General features: G+C 35.6%; 2 protein-coding genes and 2 long non-coding RNA genes across 10 annotated transcripts in view; 3 read left to right on the forward strand and 1 right to left on the reverse strand.

The window, feature by feature from the left end:
* Positions 1-6,507, forward strand: part of SAP130 (Sin3A associated protein 130) — a 27,083-nt gene extending 20,576 nt beyond the window's left edge. For 2 of the 3 annotated variants that reach the window (XM_032225212.1, XM_032225211.1), the window contains exons 19-21: positions 2,117-2,220; positions 4,595-4,708; positions 5,631-6,507. In XM_032225212.1, coding sequence (XP_032081103.1) covers positions 2,117-2,220; positions 4,595-4,708; positions 5,631-5,789 — 377 coding nt within the window. In that variant the 3' untranslated portion in view covers positions 5,790-6,507. The remainder of the gene's footprint in view (positions 1-2,116; positions 2,221-4,594; positions 4,709-5,630) is intronic. The other variant, XM_032225213.1, reaches the window with a different exon arrangement.
* Positions 1-11,473, reverse strand: part of LOC116513904 — a 23,410-nt gene extending 11,937 nt beyond the window's left edge. Inside the window, exons 1-2 of one of the 3 annotated variants that reach the window (XR_004256054.1) lie at positions 11,366-11,473; positions 9,444-11,093 (exon numbers count right to left, since the gene is read on the reverse strand). This is a non-coding gene — a long non-coding RNA (uncharacterized LOC116513904). Of the gene's footprint in view, positions 1-9,443 lie in introns of all 3 variants that reach the window. The other 2 variants (XR_004256053.1, XR_004256052.1) reach the window with 2 other exon arrangements.
* Positions 11,474-11,649: 176 nt separating this feature from the next.
* The window catches only part of AMMECR1L (AMMECR1 like), a 31,729-nt gene continuing 17,743 nt past the window's right edge, over positions 11,650-25,635 (forward strand). Inside the window, exons 1-4 of one of the 3 annotated variants that reach the window (XM_032225215.1) lie at positions 11,939-11,994; positions 12,515-12,578; positions 13,217-13,326; positions 14,909-15,353. In XM_032225215.1, the coding sequence (XP_032081106.1) occupies positions 14,947-15,353 (407 nt within the window). In that variant the 5' untranslated portion in view covers positions 11,939-11,994; positions 12,515-12,578; positions 13,217-13,326; positions 14,909-14,946. Of the gene's footprint in view, positions 11,995-12,514; positions 12,579-13,216; positions 13,327-14,908; positions 15,354-25,635 lie in introns of all 3 variants that reach the window. The other 2 variants (XM_032225216.1, XM_032225214.1) reach the window with 2 other exon arrangements.
* Positions 18,482-23,466, forward strand: LOC116513905. Its single transcript, XR_004256055.1, has 2 exons — positions 18,482-20,560; positions 20,702-23,466. It is a non-coding gene; the product is annotated as an uncharacterized LOC116513905 (long non-coding RNA).

Here is a 25,635-nt window from a genome sequence, read left to right on the forward strand (position 1 = left end):
GATAAAACAATATTTTAAACAATTAGTATTATTAAAAAGCATTAACTATAAAAACAAAGCTAAAAATAAGAAGTAACAGAGCCTGCTAATAATAACAGAGCCACCACTCTACTTCACCAATCCCAGGCCTACCAGCATCATGAAGTCCTAAGGGATCTTCAGAAGTGATGGAGCCCATAACATTCTCTTTGATTGAGCTAGTGGGATGGGCAGATGAAAATGGGGAGATGTGGATGCAATGTATGGCTTTAAGAGTCAATACCAGCATTTGCATTGATCCTGGAAGCAAACTGGTAATCAATGCAGCTTGCAAAGCAGGAGTGGAACATGTGTTCTGCCAGAAACACATATAACTGCTCACGCCATTGCATTTTCCACAGCTGAATTTTCCAGATACTCTTCAAGGGTAGCCACAATTGGAGCCCATTATACTAGGATGAAAGCAGGGCATGAGTGGGGCCTCACAATCTAGGGCTGGCATTAATTGGTATAGAAGACAGGTTGTGCAAAGAACTTCCTAATCATGATTTCCATCTACCGATCGAGTAGGAGTAGTGAGTCTAGGAAGATCCCTAAATTGTGCACATAGTCTGTTTGGGGCAGCATAACCCAACCCAGAACCAAAGATGGCATAGTCCTGTAAGTAGAAGGCCCTACAACTCAAAGCCACTCATTCTTGCAAAGTTTCAATTGAAGCCTGCTGATCCTATCCATATCCTTACAATCTCCAGGCACCAGGATGACACCCATAGCATTGCTTAATTTACCAGGGGCAGAGATATACAATTGGGTGTTTTCAGCATTCTGATATTTCACCCCTTTGTGACAGATAAGCTCATCCAGCAGTCTGCTGTTGAATAAGACAGCACCAATCCCTATAGTGCCCTACATGGTAGGGGCCGAAGGAGAGACCTTCCCTCCCCAATCACCACTAACTAGAATCAACTCTGGAGAAAGAGAATCAGCACAAAACGGTGTTGCCTAACCCCAAATCCTCTGAGTTGATGGCATCTGCCCAAGTGGCCAAATAAAACAAGGATGGATACACAACCAACCACCCACACCAAATCTTCTACCTCCAATTTACCTACTCATAGATCTACAACTTGCTTTATACTAGTCTTCTCCTTGTCTCATCTCCCATTTCTCTTGCTCCCACCCAGGCAAAGTGTTTCAGAGTTCTGTCCTTTTTTCTTGGGGGAAGTGAGAGAATTTATCTTGTGCTTCATTTACAGTATAACTCACTCCTCCAACCTAATCATCTTAGTTATTTTCTGTCTTTCATCTAATTCAGTTCACTATCTCTGTCAATTGCTACATGTCTTCCTTTCTTTAGCTGTGGTAGTGTTCTCTCCTAATTTGTTGTAACCAAATTATTTCCACTCTTTTTTGGGTCTTAGTTAATACTCTGAATAGCAGAATTTTAACTGCAGTCTAAGTAGGCTTCCAGTTATTTATTGATTACCAAACAGCAGCATATTACAGCAGCTCCAGCCACAACAGCTCTGAATGAAGAAACCCACATTTCAGATCTCCAGATGCTTCTCCCATGATACATGCTCTCCCAGTGTATATTGGAGGTGATGACCCTTTGAGAGCTGTATGCAACAAAATTTCATTTTAATGTATGCCAATTAGTGTACATTTAAAGAGACAATAACGTTATTTTAAGTGTCACATGATTCTGCCAACCCTTCCACTGCCAATGTTGTTCTGTCCAACGACCATCTTGCTTTTTTTTTGTTCTTTTTTATTCATATTTCAGCTCCAGATCACTACCTTTGTTATCATTCTTTATCCTCAGAAATCAACATTCCCTAGCTAAAATTCCTATTTACAAACTTTAAAATTCTTACCTAGATTGAAATAACTTTCCCACTCATTTCATCTGAATAGAGGTTTAGCTTTTTTAAAAAAACATCTTCACATATTGAAATCAGAATTTGATTTTTAAGGCTGTTCCATTCCAATAACTGAAGTTGATCATTATATAATCAACATATAAATTATACATACTTTTACTAAACAATCCGTGTCTCTTTACTCTGTAAAAATAAAATAATCTACTTTCTTTTTTGCATGGTTATTTGCTTCCGTCTCGTCTCATTCCTTCTAGAAGAGAAGAAAGCTATGCTACAAGAGATAGCTAATCAGAAAGGGGTATCTTGTCGTGCACAGGGATGGAAAGTCCATCTCTGCGCAGCACAATTATTACAGCTGGTAAGTGGAAAAATCATGTTGATTCTGTATAAAACAATTCCAGAACTGTTTAGGAAGTCATTTGAAAAATTACATATATCCGGAGAAAAACCCTTTCCGGAGTTCGGAGTTTAGAAAAGAGAGCCAAAAACAGAGGGAAAAAAATAACACTGTCATCTAGTGGCTAGAGGCTTGGACCATCTGATATTACAAAGCTATCAGTTTGATTTACTAAAATGGTCAGTGGAAAAAACTTCACTGAATTTGTTTGAAACCTAGCAAAAGCCTTGGATGTTTTGGCAGTGTTTATAACTTGGAAAAATGGCACTATATGAAGAAGAAAAGGAACTAACATTGCAAAAAATTATGTTAGAAATTTAAAAACTCTTAATAACTACAGAGAGAATTGAAAAGAGTCTTGAATGTATAGATCAAAATACAAAATATCAAAATACAGAAAGTACAGAGGGAAGAGTTGACAATATTTATAAAACAACTATGAAATTTGAGGACAGAGTTCAAAAAATTACAGAGACATATGAAAGTGATAAGAAAATTGTTGACATTGACAGCAAATCAAGTGTGGAGAGAAATGATAAGTGCGGAATATGGAAAGGAGAGATCGATGAACCAGAACTCTATCTCAGATGTCAAAACACAGATGAAGAAAGGGGAGAAAATTTGGCAGAAACAATAAGAGTAATTTGGGTAGAAGCACCAGTGATAACAAAAGTCGAGCAGATGAAAGGAACAGATGGAGGTTTTCGAATACTTTTAAGATATGCAATAAACAACAAGTTGTCAAGAGAAGGCCACATAAGACTTATCAAGAAAATACTTAGAATACAGATTCTACAAAGGGCAAGAGATATTGGACTGCACTATTTCTGGAAGGATACAGGATGATGAAATGAAATGTCACAATAAAATTTAGTTAAATGTAGTTAAACTTTGAGTATTATGTATAAGATAAAGTAATAATAGCTATAGTCAAATAAATGATCAATAATGATAATAAAGCATTTATATATACTAGATTGATATGAAATTTTATATAAACTGTACGTGAGGATGATAGAGATGATGTTGAAAAGCCTTTTTATAAAAGATAAATAATTCTATATAGAATAGAATATAAAGATGTAATATCATTGGATGATTTCAGGATGATGTAATGAAATGCCATAATATAAATTTACTTCAAATTTAATATGCCTCATATAAAAAGGATGTAATTATAGCTATGCTTAATGCAATTTTAACAATTATAATAATTTGTATAAATGTATATTAGATTGATGATACTAATAATAGAAAAAACATGGAATTGAAAATTATTAGAGAATGTTATTAATTGCTAAAATAATAGAATGAGTTAGAATAGGATACAAAACATTCTTATTGGATATATTGAAGATGATATAATGAATCATTATAATATAAATGGATACATATTTAGAATACCTTGTTTAAAATGGTGAAACAATAGTGATAATTAAACAAATGAAGTACAATAATGTATACAAAAATATTTGATTGACAATAAGTGATTTTTGAAAAAGCTCAAGCAATGACTATGGAAAGGACGGAGAAAATTTTTATAACCAATCGACACACTGTATGTAGTTGAAGAGGTTTTTTATGTTATATGTTTTGCGTGTTTGTTTGAAAATAAAAAAAAATATTTTAAAAAAGTTACATATAGAAATTATCATTAATTGCCACAACTATCTCTTCAAAAATGATGCAAGTAAATTTGTATCAAATAAACCTAAAACTTTAGTTAAGGGAGGAGGTTTTGAGTCAGGCATAATTACTGATACATTTTGTTCAAATGCTCAAAACGTACCTCTAGTGCACTGGTTTAAGGAAGTGGTATGTAGCCATTTATCTGAGGCAATACTATTGTGTATTCCTGGTTGTCCTATTGAAAGAGAGGTAAGCGCTTAGGCTTAGTGCCATATTTTTATATTCCAGAAGTGTAGAAAGGAAAACCAAGATAAGGATGTTATACATAGAAATCTGTTGGTTTTTAAAAAGTATATGAAGCTTTTGACCAAATCAAGATTTTAATCTGCACACTAAGTGGTAGTTATATGAGAATTAAGAACTAAAAGCATTGGAGAATGCTTGGATTTATATGAAAGAGTGGTATAGTGTTTCTACACTGTAAGCAGTTAGAATTCATGTTTTTCCATTCAGTGAATGAGGGTGTTCCTTCTTTTTGAAACATATTGATGTCATTATCAATATCTAGACTTTTGCTGCTGTTCTGCAAGCAATGAAATTATACGGAATGTGTTGAAATCAGACAAACACTGAATTGGAATTTGTAATTTTGTACTGTTATGAAAAAGTGTGAAGCTTAGATATTGTCAAATTTAATATTTTATAGACTAATCTGGAACATGATGTGTATGAACGACTCACCTCCTTACAGGAAGGCATTATCCCTAAGAAAAAGGCAGCAACTGATGATGATTTGCATCAAATAAATGAATTGATACAGGTGAGTTGTATTTATTTTGCTAATTTCTTTGGCCTCTGCTGTAGCTGCAGAATAAAGCCTTCATTTTTTAGAGGAAACAACTGTGTAAAAGAAAGGTAATCAATACAATATGTGAATTGAAGATTTTCATTTGGTTCCTTTTTTTCTTAGCAAACTGATTTAATTCATATTTCCTGAACTGTAAATCAAAACTGAACATCTTTTGGATAAATAAATGTTTAATATCTGAAAAACAAAGCTGCATGTACTCAACCGAAAAATCATAAAAAATAATTTGATATTATCAAGTTTGTTTTTTTAGGCCCTGATATTAGAACCTGTTATCAACCCATTTAAAATTATTTCTTTTATCAAACAATATTGCATTCAAAGCATGGCATTACATAATACAGTCCATAAATTTGTGTATGCTAAACTATTACATAGTTTTTGTGCTATACATTTACATTCTGAAGGCCACCCTTTCCCCTTTCTGGTGTCCATTTATTGTTAAACACAGTTGAATCTTTAAAATAAGAAAGGGAATCTTTTTCAACTGAAGTTCCCTAGGCTCTGCATAAATACATCTGAAACTTCATTTTAGTGAAAAGCAGAGTGGGAAAGGGGATGTGGAGTTGGGGAACAGGTGTTGGCATGTGGCTCCCTATACAATACCTGTCATTATTTACCTTGTTATCATTTATCTCACTTTTGTTGTGTGCAATAATTTCACATTTTCTATAGGGACCAGTTGTATTAAAAAAGAACTGGGGAGGCATGTACATTAAAACATTGTTCTGAATGGTCCCTTCTAATATGCTATAATAATACTTCCGAGTTCTTCAGTTACTTTTTGGTGTTTCAAGATGATTGAAGATAAAATGCAGTACTTAGAAGTATTAATATTTTTAAAATTCAATGGGTTATATTTGTTATATTTCAGGGAAATATGCAGAGATGTAAACTTGTAATGGATCAAATAAATGAGGCTCGAGAATCCATGCTAAAGGTCTTGGACCACAAAGAGCGCGTTCTGAAGCTCCTTAACAAAAATGGAACTGTCAAGAAGGTATCCAAATTGAAGAGAAAAGAAAAGGTTTAGAAACAAAACTAAAAGGACTGAAAACGAAACATGTACAGAACAGTGTTAAGGTTCTTTTGTTGGAGGTTTCTTGTAAGAAGCAACATTTACGTAAAAAAAGACGAGAAACACGGAACCCAGTGACCTTAAGAGACTATTAATAATCTGTCAATGGAACAAAGATTTTTCTCAGGCTCGTCCCTGTTTAAACTCTTTAGTCTCATTTTGTTTAGCTTTCTTGATATGTCCCAGTGCCTACTAATTGGAACCATTGACGCAGGTGTGATAGTCCCCTTCCTTTCATCTTACAGTTTTAGACATTACTTCACTGATTTGTACAATGGATTCCTGCAACAGACCTCAAGAGCCACCTGTCTTGAAGCAAACTGTCATAAATTGGAAAAATTGGGGGAGATGACACTACTTCCACTAAGCCCTGCCCATTCAAGCTCCTTGCAGTGGCTGAAGCAGCCTTCATAAACCAGTGTCCTTGCACTGGCAATTCTGCTATGTTTAGAATCATAAGTGGTTCTGCAGTCTCTAGCTGTCTATTTTTAAAATACATTTCAAAGTTATTTGTAGTGTTGTGAATTTTGTGCTGTGCCCATGTTGGTGCTCCAGGATATTGTTTTCAACTACAGCACAGTTCTTTCTGTAGCTGGTGTGATGCTGTTCATTATATTGCATAAAATTGTGCTATATAACATCTGAAAACGTAAATAAAGGATTTGGAAGATTTTGTATAAGAATAATGGTTATAATTGTGTGGGAAAATGAAAATGGCAAAGAGAAGAGCCTGTATTAAAACATATATTTCCCTTCCAAGCTGTTAAGGACAGTGATAATCCATCAAGATTACAGGTAATTTGATTTTTAGAAGCCAATGGTTCTTTTAATCCAATCTTATAATTATTATGCTAAAATAAGATAAAATAAACAAAAATATCCAGATTGTATAAATTTGTCATTTTGACAGAAACAATAAGAATCCAAACTTTACAGAAATTCTGCTCTTATTTATTTCAATTAGGATTTCACAGAATAAGAAAATTATGCACTAAACAGAGTTCAGTTTAATATGTATGTGTGGTTTTATCAGAGTTTCCCATTATGCTCATGATCCAGTCTCATCAAGGTAATCCAAGATTATCGTTCTCTACATCTGTATTTCACTTTTAATTCTTCTTAAACTTCAGGTTGCTCCAATTTTTAGCAGTCGGAAAGAGAGACCAACCCAAGCAAACACAATTCTTACTATTTCTAATTTATTTACCAATAACATTGAATATCAGACAAGAAAAGTAACATCAAAATGGACATGAAAAATGTTTATTTGGATAATAAAATGTCAAATTCTACTGAAAAGATTAGCAAGCCCCACAAATCAGTGAGGCCGCAATATCTTTATGGCCCTGGAAACTTCTACAATTTCAAATCCAAACATTGAGAGCACTGTGTAGATTCATAACATAAAATTTTTGTGGCACTTTGACATCATTTAAAACCTTCCCCCACTTAAGCTCATAAAACAGAAAAATTCTCTAAGACAACCCTACCTGCTATGGAACATGCTGTTGTTCAATATGTTAAATGTTAATGTTAAATATGACTCCCTATTACCAATAATATGCCTGCCCTCATTGTTGCAGATTCAAAACTATAAAGCTAACGAAGACTTTTGAAAATGGAACAATTTAAGTACTACATTATTCTCTTACACAATTCTAGTGTTCTACTTATAAAACAATTGCACTTTTGCCAGCTGAGTTAGGAAAGCAACTTAAAGAATAGATTTTCAAGGACCCCAAGTATGTGGTAGATTTATTGTAGCAAAATTAACAAAGATGCCATTCCACAAAAATTCCAATGACTGCTCTATAATAAATGCAAACTCTAATAGAATAAAAGTTCAAATTCTTGCGCCTCTTATGTCCTGCCTGCATGATGTAAAGTTTAAGTACCACTCTTGCACAAGATGGGTATGGTGACAGTTAAAAGTTGAGGTACAGCTTATGTATGTATTTATTTCTGTGCAAATATTTACAGAGCTATTTTAAAACACAGGCTATATGAATTAGTGTAGAAAATACCATACAAACATATAATAAAATCCAGAAGCTACAAGGACAATTATAAAACAAGAACTTTAAACTGAGGATTTCCTCTATGTACAAGCTTTCTCAATTAACAATGAACAGCACATGAATACCCTTTTTATATGCTTTCAGCTCGAGTCAACATACAATAAATCTGATGAATTCTATAGCATGCTACCCATCTCTACAGCTTAAGAATACTTATATTCTAGGGCAGCATCAAGGGTTCCTTGATATCTTTTTTATGTGAAATCAAAAACTAATTTGATTTCACAATTTTTATGTAAAAGAAAATTAAAACTAATAATTTTGCATTCCCATATCTTCCTAATTCTAATAAACAACTAAATTTATCAAAAATGTCTTAAATTCAAGTAATTCTGCAAAGGTACTAAGAGTCTGGTCTGCAAACGTCACTAGGTTCAAAATATTTTTTTTCTATGTGACAGTGCAATTCTATGCACTTAGAAACAATATTCTATATGATTCAGTAGAATTTTATACATAAAATCAGACTTTTTAAGGCTTGATCTATATTTGCTTGCTCACAAGTGACTCAATGAATTCATCTGATTTAAAAATATATAAAGGACTGTGTTGTTAGTAACTTACAGTCCTTCATATTTTGAGAGCCTTATAAATCTAATAGAGTAATAATTATATTATTAAAGAGGATCAGATCTAATAAGTACTGAGATGATTAATCACAAATCACACCCATACTGATGTCAAGAAAAAAAGAAAAGACATAGCCATATATTCACTAGCAGTCAACCTGGGAAATCTTTGCTCTATTTTTCTAACACAATAATGATTTTTCATCATCCCCACAGGTACCATTAGCAAATCTGAAGTGAAGTCACAATTTGGAAGGACTTGCTAACAGAAGCATCTATGAGAATTTTATCCTAGAGTAAGACCAACTTTTTGTTGAATTTTGGGTCTGGGCAAAAGCCTAATGCACAGCCATACCCCTTTCTTGCAAAACTGCACTAATCTTGCCAGACAAGGGCAAGCCAGTTGCAGATAGATTCAATTCTGCTGGGGGGAAAGGAAGGATTTCTATGCCATTCATGAAAAAAACAACTTTTAGCCATGCTGTCCCAACCTTCTAGGTGGTAGATAATATATGCCCATTTCAAAAGTGGAAGGGGCGCTTTCAAAGTACAAGAACTCCAGTGAGACAATAGATTCTGCCCACTAGTCGGGCCTGTAGATGACCCTGCTGGATCATTTCCCAATTTAAATTAAACTAGGTGCCCAGCTCTCCCTCTCCTGGCCAGTATTCCCTATTTTTTTTGTCAGGTTAAGCTTTAATCCTGCAGGTCAACTTGCAGCCTTAGCCACAGTCCAGCCTTGAACTTTAGGGCCAAGATTAAGGATACAGCAAATTATTTGGAGAGAAGCCTACTAGACTCTGCACATATTGAAAGGAAGTGAATTTATTTCCTTCCCATTGTCATATGTTTAGTCAGGTAGACAGGCTTCAAAGGAGGATGAAATGCTTCTGAGACAGAAAGCAGTTACTAAAGAAGGAAAAATTTACATGGAGGGGGAACGGGGAAGATGACTGACTGACCTGTGGATTGTCCCCAGAAACCTCAGTTTGTCCCAAAATCCGTACTCCCAGGAGCAGAGTTGCAAGAATAGCAAGATGTCTTCTACAGAAATACATAGGAGATATAAAATGCATGAAAAACAATATATGATGGCTTTTTGCAGCCTATGAATGTTTTACTCTATTTTCCAAAATTGCCTCTTGAATCAGGATGCCTAATTTTATCTTGTGTTCTAGTATGTTGTGGTTTCACTCAAAACCGCCAGCTTTACGTCATTTTGTCAAATAGGAGAACTGGTTATGGGAATTGCTACCCTTACCTACAGCAATCAAGCTTTACTATTTATCATTTTAGGTGGTCTTAGCAATGCAAACTATGAAAACCCCTTAAAATGCTGTGCCACAAACATCTGCAATAGATTTTGTCTGCTCTACAATTCAATCTGCCAATACAATTATATTTGTCATTTAAATCTGCAGCCTTAAGCATACTTACTAAAGGAAGTTTCTATGAGTTCAGCTGAATGTGCATCTCAGTAAAAATGTGCAGTATTGTCAGCCCCTTCATGAAAATAGATGATTTAATTATCTGAAAAAATACACTTACTTAATCCTTATGTAATCAAATTTATCTTGAATCTTTAAATAATGATTTTAAAATTTAAAGCGCAGACATGCTAACAAAGATGTGCTCTGTCATAGAAAGTTTTTCCAATTGTATATGTCTGTGAAAGTTGGACTATTTGAAAATCTGAATCAAGAAAAATTGATCTTTCAACTGTAACACTAGAGAAAATTAATGAGATCACAGAAAGAACAAATAATACTGAAATAAAATCGGACTGCTCACTAAAGGAATAATTAAGCTATAACATAATTATTCTGCAGCAATGATACAGAAACAAACATTATTGGAAAAGAACCTGGTTTTCAGAAAAATTGAAATGTATATGTGTGTATTTGTTCGCTTGTGCTGGTTAACAAATGCAATGTTTATTTCAGAAAAATTGAAGACAATTGAAAAAGCAGCTGACAGGAAGAAAAAGTGGTTAAATAATGTCACCAATCACCCAACCACAGCTCATGCTTGGGTGATTGATGACATTATTTAACCACTTTTTTTTATAAGTACCAACAGTCCATGCAAAACAATATTCATTAGATCACAAAAATTCAGAAGTATCTGGATAACAGGTCTTAAATAGAAGAGTATCATGTACACAGATGTATGACATTAATAATAATCTATGTACTTAAATGCAGCATTATATAAATCTTATAGAGTTTATTGGCTGACCTCTGTTTGAAATATTGCCAATAAGAAGCTGAGATTAGTAGCTAGTAACAGCTTTATGGAAAGCGAGTTATTTCAAAGCTACAAGAAAGTTCTCTTTCATTTGGTTCACCTTAATTTCTACAATCAGGTAAACTGTAGCTATACATTACCTGCAATCTGTACAATTTCTGAAGAAGTCTAAAAGGCATATTGTTGCATGATTGGGGGGAAAACCCCACTTTGAGGTGTACATAATGCTATTGACCACAGTCAATCTTCGTCCCATGAGAAATAGGCCATGTGCAAGGAAAGACACATAGCCTCGCCATAGCTTCTAATCCGGTAGTTTGGTTTCCCTTTTTTTAAGCGTGCACTTGAAGTGGTGAGACTTTTGGCTGAAAAGTAATGCATTTCTAGTTTATGTGATAGAATTTTAAAAAGGAAAAAAAAACCTGATCGATAGAACAGAGAGGTTTTTAATTGCAAACCCTAGAATTATAAAAAAATATCCCATCGTTAACTAGCTAGACTAGTGCAAAGGAGGCCTGGGTTTCTAAACATTGAACGGTTGTCCCGAAGTAGTTTTCACGACCTGTTTTCTTCGCCTACATGCTGTTAAAAGACGTAGCAAACTTGTCCTGATCCTCCTGAGGCTGCCAGTTCTTACCGGTGGACCGACAAAATAGCCTTTTGAGGAAATTCCAAAGGGACATCTAACATACGATATCGACTCCAGTTATCCGTTAAAAGGAGGAGCGTCTCCATTTCCCTTCGTTCTCTATAGTCGCCGGGGCTTCTCACGTGACCTTTTTAACGGCTCACTATGCGGCGGGTGGAAGTTCCTGTAATCTATGGTTCTTTTTGGAGAAACTGTCCTCGCTGTCTATGGTTTTCATGGGGCCGATGGGAGGTCGGTGTGCACATTCCTCTCCCATTACCTCACACTCAAAGAAGGGGCCGCCGGGAAGGTGGAGGACCCGGGCTCTCCTGCCTTGCTTCAGCTCTGTTTAGCCGGCGGCCGCTCCGCGCTTCTTCGTCCGATTCCGCTGTGCGGTTCTTTCCCACGGCCTGTCTTGCCCTCCCTTCCCCCTGCCCCGCTGGGTCCACTTCTCCAGCTCTCGCCCGCCCTGGCCCATGGCTCCATGAAGCGCGGGGTAGTAGAGGTGGCGGCGGCGGCGGCGGGGAGGCAAGAGCAGGAGGAGCGGCGGTGGCGGCGGCGGTGGTGGTGGCGACGGCGGTGGTTAGGTTGAAAAGTAACTGGAGTAGGGAACCGTCTTCGCGTCAAGGAAAGAAAAGGTGCGCCGCGCCGGGCTCTTTTTTTGGGCAACCCCGTCCCTGGGGGAGGGGAGGGGAGGAGGCAGGCAGGCAGGCAGAGTGTAGGCAGCCTTTCGGCTCTCCTCAGATCTCACCGCAGACCCTTGCCTCGCCTCGCCTCTTATCCCGCAGACCTTCAGGTGAAGCTCGCCCTCCTGTCTCCTTGCCTGTCGGCGATCTTGGGAAGCTTTTCCTTTCTGCCTCCCTTTCCTGCCAGGCCAGCGGGTCGCTTCCCGTTTGTTCCGCTCTGCTGCTTGCTTCCCTTAGAGTCGGGGGGAGGGAGGGGGGGTCTTGAGCCTATTTGATTGCCAGGTTCTTGGCTAAAGGCAGGCGGTAGCCCCATTAACGATCAAAACGCGGATCGAGCTCACTGGGTGACTTTGGCAAGCTTCCCTTTTCCTTGCTGTTTTCCTGTCATGTTAATATAGATTGGTGTTGGGGAATTGTATGAATGAAGAGAATCCCAAGTTATTATTTTTTTGCATTTGCTAAAATTATCCAGGTTGTTCCTTGCTCTGTACTGTACAGTATGTGCAGTAATGCCTCCATACAGGAACATGCCCCAGGTCAGTACAGTTGGTCCCTAATATGTTCTTAGAATTGCAGCTGTGGTCAGCTAAATTCATTTACAATATTCTACCTTTTTTTTTTACTTGGGGTGGGAGTCAAGAGAAAGTCTGCATATAATTGTGCCTTAATTAGAAGTAAAATTCACAACTTGAATGTAGCAAGAAATAGGCTGAGGATTTTCTGAAAACATTTTTTTCTCTTCTAATCTTTTTACTCCACACCAGTGTTACATATTTCAGTGATAAGTTCATGTCCTTGTCCCTCCTTGTTGTTGGATATTTCTAATAATTTGTATTCTTCTACTTTACTTTTCTCACTTTTTTCTACAATGCTCCCCATATATGTTATATATTAAATAAAATTTGTTCCAGACACTGATATAGTTACTTTCAGAGAGAGAGGGAGAGGGAGAACATTTTATTTGTAACATAAAATGTATTTAAATAAAGATTTAAGAGTGAAATATAAGAAAGATGAATGGGGACAGGGGAGACAAGGAAAAAAGTTTTTTCCCTCATATAGGAAATATTTTACAATGTATTATAGTCACTTTTGCAGGTCTGTTGACAGTCTAACAGCCTAATGCTGTTTAACTACATCTAAAAATTTATGGGTTTTATTTCTTTCTTTTCAGATTTGGAAACAGGAATGGGACGTGAGAAAAGGAAATTCATTCCAGAAATAAAATAGCTTCCCCTTCCACCTGTCCACTTCCCCCTTGGCAGTACAAGGTTTCTGCTTTCAGTAAGCATTTATCTGAAGCCTAATATATAAAAGCTTGTTAGTATAAAAAAACAAATAGCTTGTAAATAGTGATGCTAACAGTTGTGACAGCTGTTGCTATTCCACACTCCAGCAAAATGGAAAGGTCATCTTCTAGCTGTATAACTTTTTCCCCTTATTTTATTTCTCTCTCAAAAGGAACTGAATAGGTACTTAATTCTTAATTTTTTGGAGGGTGATGTTTACAAATATTTAACATGAAGTATTGTGCACACATTTTTAGAGATTTTGCACATAGTATTAGTATACAGTTCCTTCACATAGTTGTAAACAATATCAATTTAGCATAAACACATCTATAAATATATTGCATGCTGAAGTTTTACTCAGCATATTAATTTATTTGCCAGTGGGAAAATATGTAATTTAACATTTTTTAATATTTTCACAAATTTTGCATATTCTTATCTCACTTTGGGTAACAATTTGTTTCAGATTTGTTAAATAAGAGGCCTACAGCTAAGACTGTTTTTCTGCTCACCTTATAATTTGAAAAATAGCTAGTTATGCTGCAGTAAGAGTTCTGCCAGAGATTGAAGTATCTATGTTATCATTTGGGATTTCCTGATCAAAGTCATTAGGGATCGCTTATACCACATTGCGCAAATTGCCCAATTATAACTGAGGAAATAACATTTCCAAGAATGGATGCATTCACTAGATATAAAGATAACAAGATATAGCCATTTTGTTTCTAGAAGACCATGCAGGGTGGCTGCAAGGAAGTAAAAATTGTCTTTCTCCTAATAAATAGCAGGTATGGATAATCATCTGTCTTGATCCAGAATATTTTTTTAATAGGAGGAGAAGCCTAACTAAGAAGAAATATCAATCTTGGGTTTTTAAATTTTTAAATTTTTCAAGTTCAAATTTCACAATATGTCCCATTTCAAGTATGAAACATGCAGTTTCAAACATTTTAGAACTCATTCTGGTTTCAGCTTGGAATACTTGCAAAACATTCAAGCAGTCAAGCTGCACTCCAGACAAGATAGTTGAAGCTTCACACTTGAAAGCTTCTCTCCTATCTTCCGTAACTTGGACAGCTTTGGCCTTCCCAGACCTTCCCTTGCTTGCTGTACCCCCGTAACACTCCCCCCCTGTGTCATTCCCATACACCTTCCCCTAGAACTCCTGCCACTTTCCATTTACCAACCAGCGAATCTCGGGTTTACAGTGGTAACTAGGATTGCCATTGCTAAGTAATCATTCAAATGACATCACACTTTATGAATACCACATTACTTAGCGACAACAATCTTGGCTCCAATTGCTGTCATAATTTGAGGACTATATAAGATGGTAGTCCAGCGTTTTCTGATTAGTCTTGAATTGCTGATACATTTTTAAATTAATTAACTTTTGATGCCATGTAATTTCAGTTTGCTTCTGTTTAATTTTTGGCTATGTCATGTGCCAGTTTTCTTGTATAATATATATATTATAATGTGAAATACGCTGTTTTATTACTGGGAAAAGTACTTTGTTGCATATTTTTTTCATTAATGAAATGACATATGTTGCATATTGTGTGTTTTATCAGGGTTCTACAGTGCTTCAGACAGTAGGTGCTGAATCAGGATGGGAAAAAGACGCTGTGTTCCTCCACTTGAGCCCAAGTTGGCAGCAGGCTGTTGTGGGGTAAAGAAACCCAAATTGTCTGGAAGTGGAACACATAGTCACGGGAATCAAGCCACAACTGTGCCAGTCTCTAGTTCAGGTCCTCTTCAGAACCACCAGCATGCAGATGGGGGCAGTGGAAGGGAGAATGTATCAGATTTGACTTTATGCCCTGGAAATTCTCCAATTACTCGAATGAATCCCACTTCAGGAGCATTGAGCCCACTTGCCCGGCCTAATGGAACTGCCAACAGCACCAAAAATCTAGTCGTGACAGCGGAGATGTGCTGCTACTGCTTTGATGTACTCTACTGTCATCTTTATGGTTTCCCTCAGCCACGACTTCCTCGATTTACCAATGATCCCTAGTGAGTAAATTTATGGGCATGGGAGGGAAACTGAATATCCATCCAGAAGGATAATGGAAGGGTTATTCAAAATTCAGGTTATCTGCTAAGAAATCTAAAATAGTCGTTTTTGTAGATGGCTTAACGTATACAATAAAACTGTCCGCTATAAACAGAAAGCATGCATTATATTGGGGTTTATGAGATAAAACAACTCTGTGCAGTGGTAGTTGGAGAGCATTAGAACTTGAAGAATTGAGGAAAGAAAGTCCCAGCAGTAGACTAAAACAGCTATTCTACCTTGTACCTATCTTTTTCATTCTAATGGGAATTGAGCTTATTGAATATCACAGTATGAATAAGACTTCATAATTAAGGTCTCAAAAAGAGCTGTAATTACAAATGATTTCAAGGAATATAGAATTTTCTTTTCTATAATTTATTTACCCAAGGAATTAGTTGATTGGTCACGGTTTCTGATTAGTTTTTCACAAAAAAAAGCTCAATTTAATCAGCCTATCAATAAAATTAAAGTCTTATAACTTTGTTACTGGTACTGGATAATATGTACTTGGAAGAACAGAAATATTTATGTAGTGCTAGTTTAATATTGTGATAAGAATAGAGAAGTATGGAAATGATAGAGACCGAAGATCCGCTAGAGAGTTTTTAAAATTACCTAAACATTTCATATTTAGACAATGTAGTCTTTGTTTTTGGAATGGGAAGATATACAAATAGTTCAGGAGTGTTCTGTTCTACTATCTAGGCTGTACTGAAGCTCCTCTGGACTATGCTATTCTAGAGGCAATTACTAGTTTCTAAATGTAAATCCACTGAAGTGAAAGTTATCTGGAGCATGGTATTCCAAAATCCAGTCTCAAGGATTTTTTTCCTGGAAACTACTGACTATCCCCAGAACAACAAAATCTAGAGGGGGAACAGAAGGTTTGTGAGTTATCCAGAATGTTCTCTTCTTGAAGCAATGAGTGTTATGCTTCCTTATTTTTTTAGTATCCACTGATTTATAGATTATTGATACTTACATCATCCATGTAGAAAATGGAATGCAACAATGATACCTTGTTGCACTTCTTTTCTAGAGTTTCTGATGTATATGGTACATTTCCATGACTTTTTCCTGCATCAGAAATCGATACAACAGCGATTTCTCATCATTGCTGTTGGATTCATGATGGGTACCAAGGAAGATTGTCCTGATTCAGGATGTGTATTGCTTTTTTTGAAAAGCAAAGAGTTTCTTAAAGGAATAAAACCTCATGTAGTATAACTGAAATGGTCAGTTATACTGACCAGTTATACAGCACTGATCCCCTGTATTGCTCATGTAATTAGTTAAGAATCACTCTGAATTCAATTTATGTTAAACAAAATTGATTATACATGAAGGCCTCACCAGTAGAGCAATAAGTAATATGTTGAATGATGACACTTTTACATAGTTTCTTGCATATGTTTGGGAAGCATTGCTAGTTACCAAAGAGAAGGTATTGGGATAAAGCAATATAATCTAATAGAATGTAGTATTTATCCTATGCTTTTTTAAACTTGCTTATACCAAGTACAATTGAAGAATTCTATATCAGATTCAAATATTAAAAGTCATGGTTTAAATAAACATATAGGGTCAATTTATACTGTTTCCCAGTTTTGTAACTCATACATTTCCTGAAGCATAGTTTGTAATTAAAGATATGGGTGACTTTGCACAACATTCTAGGATAAAATATGATTGGCTACTTCATGGTTTAATAAATTGTGTTTATTACTGTGCTTAGTTTATGGTTTAAAGTGTTATGTGAACCAAGCATTTTGATTAATTCAGTAATCTTGGATCAGTGTACTCTAGCTAGATCAAGATGTGCCCGTGAACATTTTGCTCTGTACAGTTATAATTCTTAAAAGAATAGGAGAAAATTATGAATATATTAATAACTGTAAATTTTTTAATAATTAATAACCAGGAAGACTTTAGCAAAGCAGTATGGGTTAGTAGTGAACACGTTGAATGAAGTCTAGGGAACCTTAGGTTCAAATTATTCTCAGCCATGGAAGCTCATTGAGTGTCTTTCTGCCTGGCTCTTTTCTGCCTAAACTCCCCATGATGATGTGAGAAGTATTAGAGAGAAAGTGTTATATATGGCACATTGAACACCTGAAGGAAAAGTCAGATATAAATGTAATAAATATCTAGAATCTACTTAATAGAGTTTTATGCCATGGCAAAATATTTCTGCAAAATAATATATATATATATATATATATATATATATATATATATATATATATATATTATATTATATTATATTATATTATATTATATTATATTATATTATATTATATTATATTATATTATATTATATATATATATGATTGCTGTTGATACTTTGACAGTTTCTTGGCCCATGTGTTGTCAGCCACACTTATAACATTTGATTTCAGTAGTTGGGTATTTTTTTCCTGTAATTTGTATTCTCTATGAAATGCTACTTGTATAATGTAAGGGTTGGAAGTCAACTTACATTGGAAGTTAACTTGGCAATTCATCCTCGTGATGCACAAATCTACAGTAATAATACAACATTGCCTACAGCTGCTAATCCAGCCTCTATTTAACACCTTCTCTGCTTAAACAATCCACCACTTCGTGAGGCAATCTGCTCCATACTGTACAGTTCTTACCATTTTTTTATGTTCTAGTAAAACCTGCTATATCAAAACCATTTTTGGTTGTCCAGTTTTCTGAAACAGCTCTAAACAGTTCTGTCCGATAGGATTGCCTTTCAGAGATTTGATGACATCCATCTTTTCTCTGCAGTGTTTTCTTCTTCAACTAAATACACCAAAACCTCCACCTGCTCCTCATAACTTTTTTTTTTTTTTTTTTGCTTTCCAGGCCTTTTATCATATTGGTTGCTCTCATTGGGAATGTTCTAGTTTGACCATGTCTTTTCTATAATATGTGCTTACAACTGGATGTAGTATTCTAGAAGTAGGATGATTAAGTGAGAAGTGAGAGGAACAATGATTTATATCAAGGGTGTCAAACTCAAGGCCTGTTTTTCCTGGCATAGTGTTTAGGCCACCACAGGCACCCTGACAGTGATGTCGAGCTGACCATGCCCACCCTGGCCCCCAGAGGTCAAACACAACAATCCTGATGTGGCCCTCAATGAAATTGAGTTTGACACCCGTGATTTATATTGATCTTGATATTGTACTTCTATTAAAACAGCTTAGGATTGCTTTTTCTTGTTTCATTATTTGGAGCTGCACAACATTGTTGGATCATATTCAGCTTGTAATCTACTAGATCAGTGATGGCAAACCTTTTAGGCACAGAGTGCCCAAACCAGAAGGTGTGTGTGTGCATGCATGTGCTAGAGCACCGGAAATCCGCCGACCACTGGCCGGCATGCATGCCCGCCTCAGAAACCCAATGACCAGCTGGCTGAGCTGGGGCAATGGCACCCGGGTCCACAGAAAGGGCTCTGCGTGCCACCTCTGGCACATGTGCCACAGGTTCGCCATCACGGTACTAGATCCTTTTGATATATATTGCTGCCTGTGTCATACACACGCTTTTAATTTTTTCCTATTTCAGTATAAGGCTCTAGATTTGTTGCTATGAATTTCATCTTGCTGCTCTTGCTACTTATTTGAGTTTGTCAGGATCTTCCTGAATCTTTTTATTATGTATTGAGAAGTTTGCTGTCCCTCCATATTCATGTCATAAGCAAATTTGATAACCATAGATAGTAATCCTTTAGTCAAATTGCTTACAAATATGTTGAACAGCACAGGACTTAAAATGAGTTCTGCAGCACAACAGTCAGAACTAACTTCCAGCTTAGAATGGCCTTCGCTGAACAACACCTAACAGGGAGTTACACTGGCCTTATCTTAACAAAATACAATTCTGTAGAAACAATTTCAAGATGTTAGATGGAGTCTAACTAAGATGCTCACCACTATGATAGACATTCTAGTGGGAAAAATAGGGTTTAATGAAAGTTTCTTTTGCCAACTGACTTTGAGATTTACTCTTCTGAGTAAAAATGGTAATACATAAACATGTCCTTATTACTATGATGTTCTGCCAGTAGAATACTGTAAGAGGAACTGTGTTTTGTCCTAATACTACTACATCAGTGTAGCATTACACTGATAAAGGTATTGGTGTGATTAGAAATATCCTCTTATATATAATGGAGAGCCAAAACAAAATCATGATAGAACTGCTACATTGCTATGGTGTAATTAAGATTTCAATTAACCCTGCCTTTAATCCCAGTTTATCTTTACCAGTACATAAACCCCAGACAAGATTTCTAGCTGAAATATTAGAGTATGCTCTTGTCTGTGTATATGAGAGAAGGAGGGAGGTAAAAGAGTGTGATAATGAGAATGAGAGAACATTCGCAACTGACCAAGGGACTGTGTGATGATGAGAAATACAGAAGAATACTTTGCACAATAGTTCACCCTGCCCAGAGGATACTGCTGACATTTGCTAGAGAACTCCCAACAGCTACCTTATCCTAAGACATGAACATCTATCATCAACACTACGCCTACAACTGGGATAAAAGGACAAAGCATCTCGAACAGGTAAGCTATGTATGGTGGAATGCCAAAGAGGCTTTGGGAACACAGAGAGGTAACAAAACAGTTAAGGGAGGAGGAAATAGGGGCACTGTGAATCAGATTGTTGAGTCTGGGGAAGAGGAGAAGCATGAAAAAGATGACCCAGATTAACTGTACCTTAATTACAGTCCATACAGGCTATGAATTTACTTGGTAAATTTCATTTCAATATTGTTACATTAGTCCATAAGCAATAAAGAATGTTTGAGGAATCTTCAGATTTTTGTTTCCGAAACTAGCCAGGCTTGTAGAGCTTGAAACCATACTTAAGAATAAGAATTTCCATAAATATTCCCACCCCTTCCAATAAAAAAATGAAAGCTGCCTTTTGACTAATTTTATCAGCAAATTGATATTTTCTTCTATAATACTTTGATGCAGGTTTAGCGTATGTGCTCCAGTATAGCCATGAAAACACTAAATGCAAATAAATAGCTGTTAGTGAAAGCTAGATATTCTAAATCTTGCTCCTTTTAATCATATACTTATGATCCCTTCTGCCTCACAGCATCAAAACCTGAACACAAGAATAAACATACAGAGGTTTTCTTCAGTGAAAGGTGGGTATTTAGGGTAGAATTTGCTATACCATTTGAGCACCTGCAGCAGTATCAAATGGTTTCTTCACAAATAAATACTATGTGTTTAGATCCAGAGACTTGTGCTTTATATATGCTAATTGTTACTCTCTATCTCTTTAGATTCTACATACTCTATTTGCTAGATGTGGAGGGGTAGATATTTTCCATTCTCGGTGCCATGCAGACTACAAGGAAAATTTACAGCAAAACCAGACCAATGTGATTCCAACTATTCCATTGTGTGGTTGCCAAACATATTCCAATAGGTTCCATATTTCAGCAACCAGTTACATAAAAAGTGAAAAAATGTTCTCTATGGAAAATTAAGCAAGGATACCCACTACTATTATACAGTTTTCCGTTTATAAAATGTGACAGAGTGGTTTGCAATCCCTTCTGTGTGGTTTTATTTTAGAACTACAGCCCTATAAGTGCTACATGTAGAAAGATGGGATATATATTTACAATAAAAATAAGGATTTCACTTTATTGCAGCTCTTGTCTTTTTGTTAGTATAGATGGTAATGGTCACTTAACATCTGGTTTCTATTTTTCATAATCATACTAAGTAAAAAGAGAGATTTCTTAATATTAAGGTTTGGTGATGGATGGTTCTATTATCCAGCCCACTTGAGTGTTAGTTATACTAAGGAAATAGGCCCCTCAGCTTTCAACAGGAGGCCTGGTTTCTTGTTCTGTAAACAAGACAGTTGTTTAACATTGCTTGATGGAGAAAAGATATCTTATTAATAGCAAGCTGTCGTATGCATGCCTATTTGGCATTCCCTTGATTATTTAAAAGAACATATCTATATCTGTTTGTGTGGACTTCTCCCAAAGTCTTTTGTTGTGAGACTGCATCCATAGCTTGAACTTAAAGTTATTGTATATGTTACTGCTATAATACAATAAAGATCTAATGTTCCTTTACAGCCTGTGAACTAAAGGTGTAAAAGTCTGAACGTGTGTGTGTGTGTGTATGCATATGTATATATGTATATGTGTGTGTGTGTATGTGTATAGAGAGATAGATAGATAGATAGATAGATAGATAGATAGATAGATAGATAGATAGATGAAAGATGGAATATATTTGATGATGGAATAAGGAGTTGCTCTAGACTATAGTGTGAGTTAGTTCTGCCTGCTATTTCATGTTTGTGTCTAACTTAATTTTAGCTATCAATGTATGCGGATGATGAATTGGATCTTACTCTACCATTTCTCATAATAGAGCTTGAATTTATGTTTTCAGGTTTTTGAGAGCCTCCTTGATAAATAATGATTGTTCCATACAGTAAATGAAAATTGCATATTAATTCTGAGAGATTCACACTTGTTAGATTTTTGCTAACTGAACCTCAGTGTGCCATGACATATAATATCTGTATTGGTAATCATGTTTTATATGGTAGAAAAAGGTGATTGGGGATAGTTTCTTATCACAGTGCAGAAGTTGCTGGATTACTCATCACAGTGTTAAAATTGTTTAACTGTGGCTGTTGGAATAAACTCTGCTTGGTGAGTTCACACACAGAACTCACTAAAATGTAACAAACATCATTATTAGTTCTTCGTGCTTGGCTACTGTTGGAGAAGAGAACATTTTCTCCATGTTAAGATTATTATAGGTTTGGCATTGTGGCATGCAATAGTTTGTACTTTTATATATGTGTTTTGCTTTTTTCAAATTTAGTGTTACCTGTTTTTATTACAAGGATAGGTATCAAATTATATATAAAATATGTAGCAAAATCTAGAGCTACAAAAAAGGCTTTTGTTCCTTAAGTGGGGCTCTTTATGCAGTAAATAACATTATCCAATAATGAGGAGGAATAATTGGGAATCTTCTGTTAACTCTGAGGTTTGCAAAAGTAATGGAAAAGCTTCACTGAAAAAGTTTTTAAGAGGAGCAAGTGAATGATGCACATTGTCTTTGCACAATGTGTATGAAAGATGTTCATCTTAAAAGGGAACAGATAGAGTGTAAGGAGAAATTGCCTTGAAAAAGAAGATGCTAGTTGTTATCCTGTACAAGAGCACTCTACATTGCAGTGTTTTGTTGCAGATTCCACTTAAAATTTAAATTAAATTTACAATTTTTACAAGACAAAGAGTGTTTCAGGAGCCATGTTTTTTTAACATTATACCCACCTATTTGCCTAAAAGTCTGTTTGAATAGTAACTCTGAGTTCAAAATTTGTTTGCTACTTTGTAATGTATCAATTGGCCTTAATTAAGATACTATACTGTTTGTTATTTTTAACTGGATAACATAGCTATGTTCAATGCCTATATTTTAAAGTTAGCTTATTTAAAAAAGATGCAGTTTTTTATTTCTTTTAACCCTGTTTTTTGTAAATATATAAGAGTGATTTCTGTGTATCTGTTCAATCCATGGCACTGAGAATGTATAAATGTTGTACCAGAGGCTAACAATCCTATTCTTGGCTTCCAGCTTGGAACACCAAAAACATAAAGTCAGTGATGTACTATAGTCAATACCAGTTTTTGGAGAGAAAAAAAAATCATCTCTATTTCTGACCATGCTTTGTTCCCTTTGTATGAATAAGTCTAAATCTAAAGAAATTCTAAGCAGAGAGGCTAAAAAGAGCATGGGGTTACTGTTGTTATCAAGGATTTCAGGCTCATATTTAAAAATAGTTTATGTAACAATAACATTACAATTTGTAAGAGCTGATTTAAACATTTACATTTAAGATAAATGTTAATAGATTATTTGCTGTTCAGATAAAGAAATGGAACAGCAGGCTTATTTTTTAGATAGACATGGCAACGTTAATTTTCATCCAGATTATTGTATGCTTAAATTAATTGTCTAGCAAACTAGGTTTTTGTAGCATTTTTAGCCATGTTGTTAAAAATAGAAACAAAGAAACAAATAGAAACAAATTCTGTACTAGATAGCTAGAATGAGCTTTAGATTTAGATCTGAAATACTTATTACAGCTAGTTTAATTCCATTGATATTCTTAATCATTGGATAACAACAGAAGTGTAGCATACTGAAGAACTCAGAAACTAGATCAGGAGGTAATACAGAGGAGAACAGTTACGATTTATTTAAAAGCACATTATACAATACAATGCAATAGCAGAGTTGGAAGGGACCTTGGAGGTCTTCTAGTTCAACCCCCTGCCTTGCTGGAAACCCTATACCATTTCAGATGGCTATCCAACATCTTCTTAAAGACTTCCAGTGTTGGGGCATTTACAACTTCTGGAGGCAAGCTGTTCCACTGATTAATTGTTCTAACTGTCAGGAAATTTCTCCTCAGTTCTAAGTTGCTTCTCTCCTTGTTTACTTTCCACCCATTGCTTCAGGTGCCTTGGAGAATAGTTTGACTCCCTCTTCTTTGTGGCAACCCCTGAGATATTGGAACACTGCTATCATGTCTCCCCTAGTCCTTGTTTTCATTAAACTAAATATACCCAGTTCCTGCAAGCGTTCTTCCTATGTTTTAGTCTCCAGTCCCCTAATCATCTTTGTTGCTCTTCTCTGCACTCTTTCTAGAGTCTCCACATCTTTTCTACATGGTGGCAACCAAAACTGAATGCAATATTCCAAGTGTGGCCTTACCAAGGCATTATAAAGTGGTATGAATACTTCACATGATCTTGATTCAATCCCTCTGTTTATGTAGCCTAGAACTGTGTTGGCTTTTTTGGCAGCTGCTGCACACTGCTGGCTCATATTTAAATGGTTGTCCACTAGGACTCCAAGATCCTTCTTACAGTTACTACTATTGAGCAAGGTACCACCTATACTGTACCTGTGCATTTCATTTTTCTTGCCTAAATGTAGAACCTTACTCTTTTCACCATTGAATTTCATTTTATTAGATAATGCCCAATGTTCAAGTTTGTCAAGATCCTTCTATATCTTTAGCCTATCTTCTGGAGTGTTGGCTATTCCTGCCAGCTTGGTGTCATCTGCAAATTTGATGAGTTCCCTATTTATTCCCTCATCCAAATCATTGATGAAGATGTTGAAGAGTACTGGGCCTAAAACAGAGCCTTGGGATACTCTACTGCATACTTCCCTCCACGTAGATGCAGTTCCATTGAGGACTACACGTTGAGTGCGGTTGGTCAGCCAGTTACGAATCCATCTGGTGGTGATGCTGTCCAACCCACATTCTTCTACTTTATCTAATAGTAGGTTATAGTCTACCATATCAAATGCCTTAGTGAAGTCCAAGTAAACTATATCGACAGCATTCCTCTGATCCACTAATTTTGTCACTTTGTCAAAGAATGCAATAAGATTAGTCTGGCATGATCTGTTTTTGACAAACCCATGTTGGACTGTTTTTGATAAACACATGTTGGACATTAGACTAATATAAAATTAAAAACACAGATTTGATAGATGCATGAATATGCATAGCCAACAAATTAGAAGCAAATGGTACCAAAACTACTGTATTTTCTCTGATTATCTTTAAGAATTAGATAAACTTAAATTTAATCTAAATTAGGCATAACATTATCCTGGCTTTAGAATTTCTTCATAAAAAATAATTCTTGAAGAATTTATTTAGATTTGATTCAGAGGACACTTTAACACTGCAGCAGGTCCAATTATCTGTCCTCTTAGGATAAATAGCCATCATGGAAGAACAGTCTAAATTAGAATCATAATGAGAAAAAAAAAGTACGAGAATCCCGCTAAAAAAGAATGGAATTCCTTCAAAAAGCATATTATACATATTTTCTTCATTTCCGCAAGATCTGTCATACAGTATTTAGTTTGGTCCTTAAATATGGTTTCTGGCAGTACTGTATGACATCATGGAAAAGAGAAATAGAGATAAAAGTATGTATGCATTAATTCATTTATACTTGCCTATAATTGTGGCTTATTTTTTGAGTTCCATCACATATTACTGTTTAGCATTTATGTGTGAGAACACTTGAAACAGAGTCAGATTGTTATAAAACTTGTATTATGCGGGCCAACTAAGTATTCTTAGACATTGTGAAAGCATATTTTGGTTGTTTGTGCAGGCTTCATATGACACAGAAAACAA

This window comes from Thamnophis elegans, chromosome 10, assembly GCF_009769535.1.
Source record: "Thamnophis elegans isolate rThaEle1 chromosome 10, rThaEle1.pri, whole genome shotgun sequence".
Taxonomy (NCBI): Eukaryota; Metazoa; Chordata; class Lepidosauria; order Squamata; family Colubridae; genus Thamnophis; species Thamnophis elegans.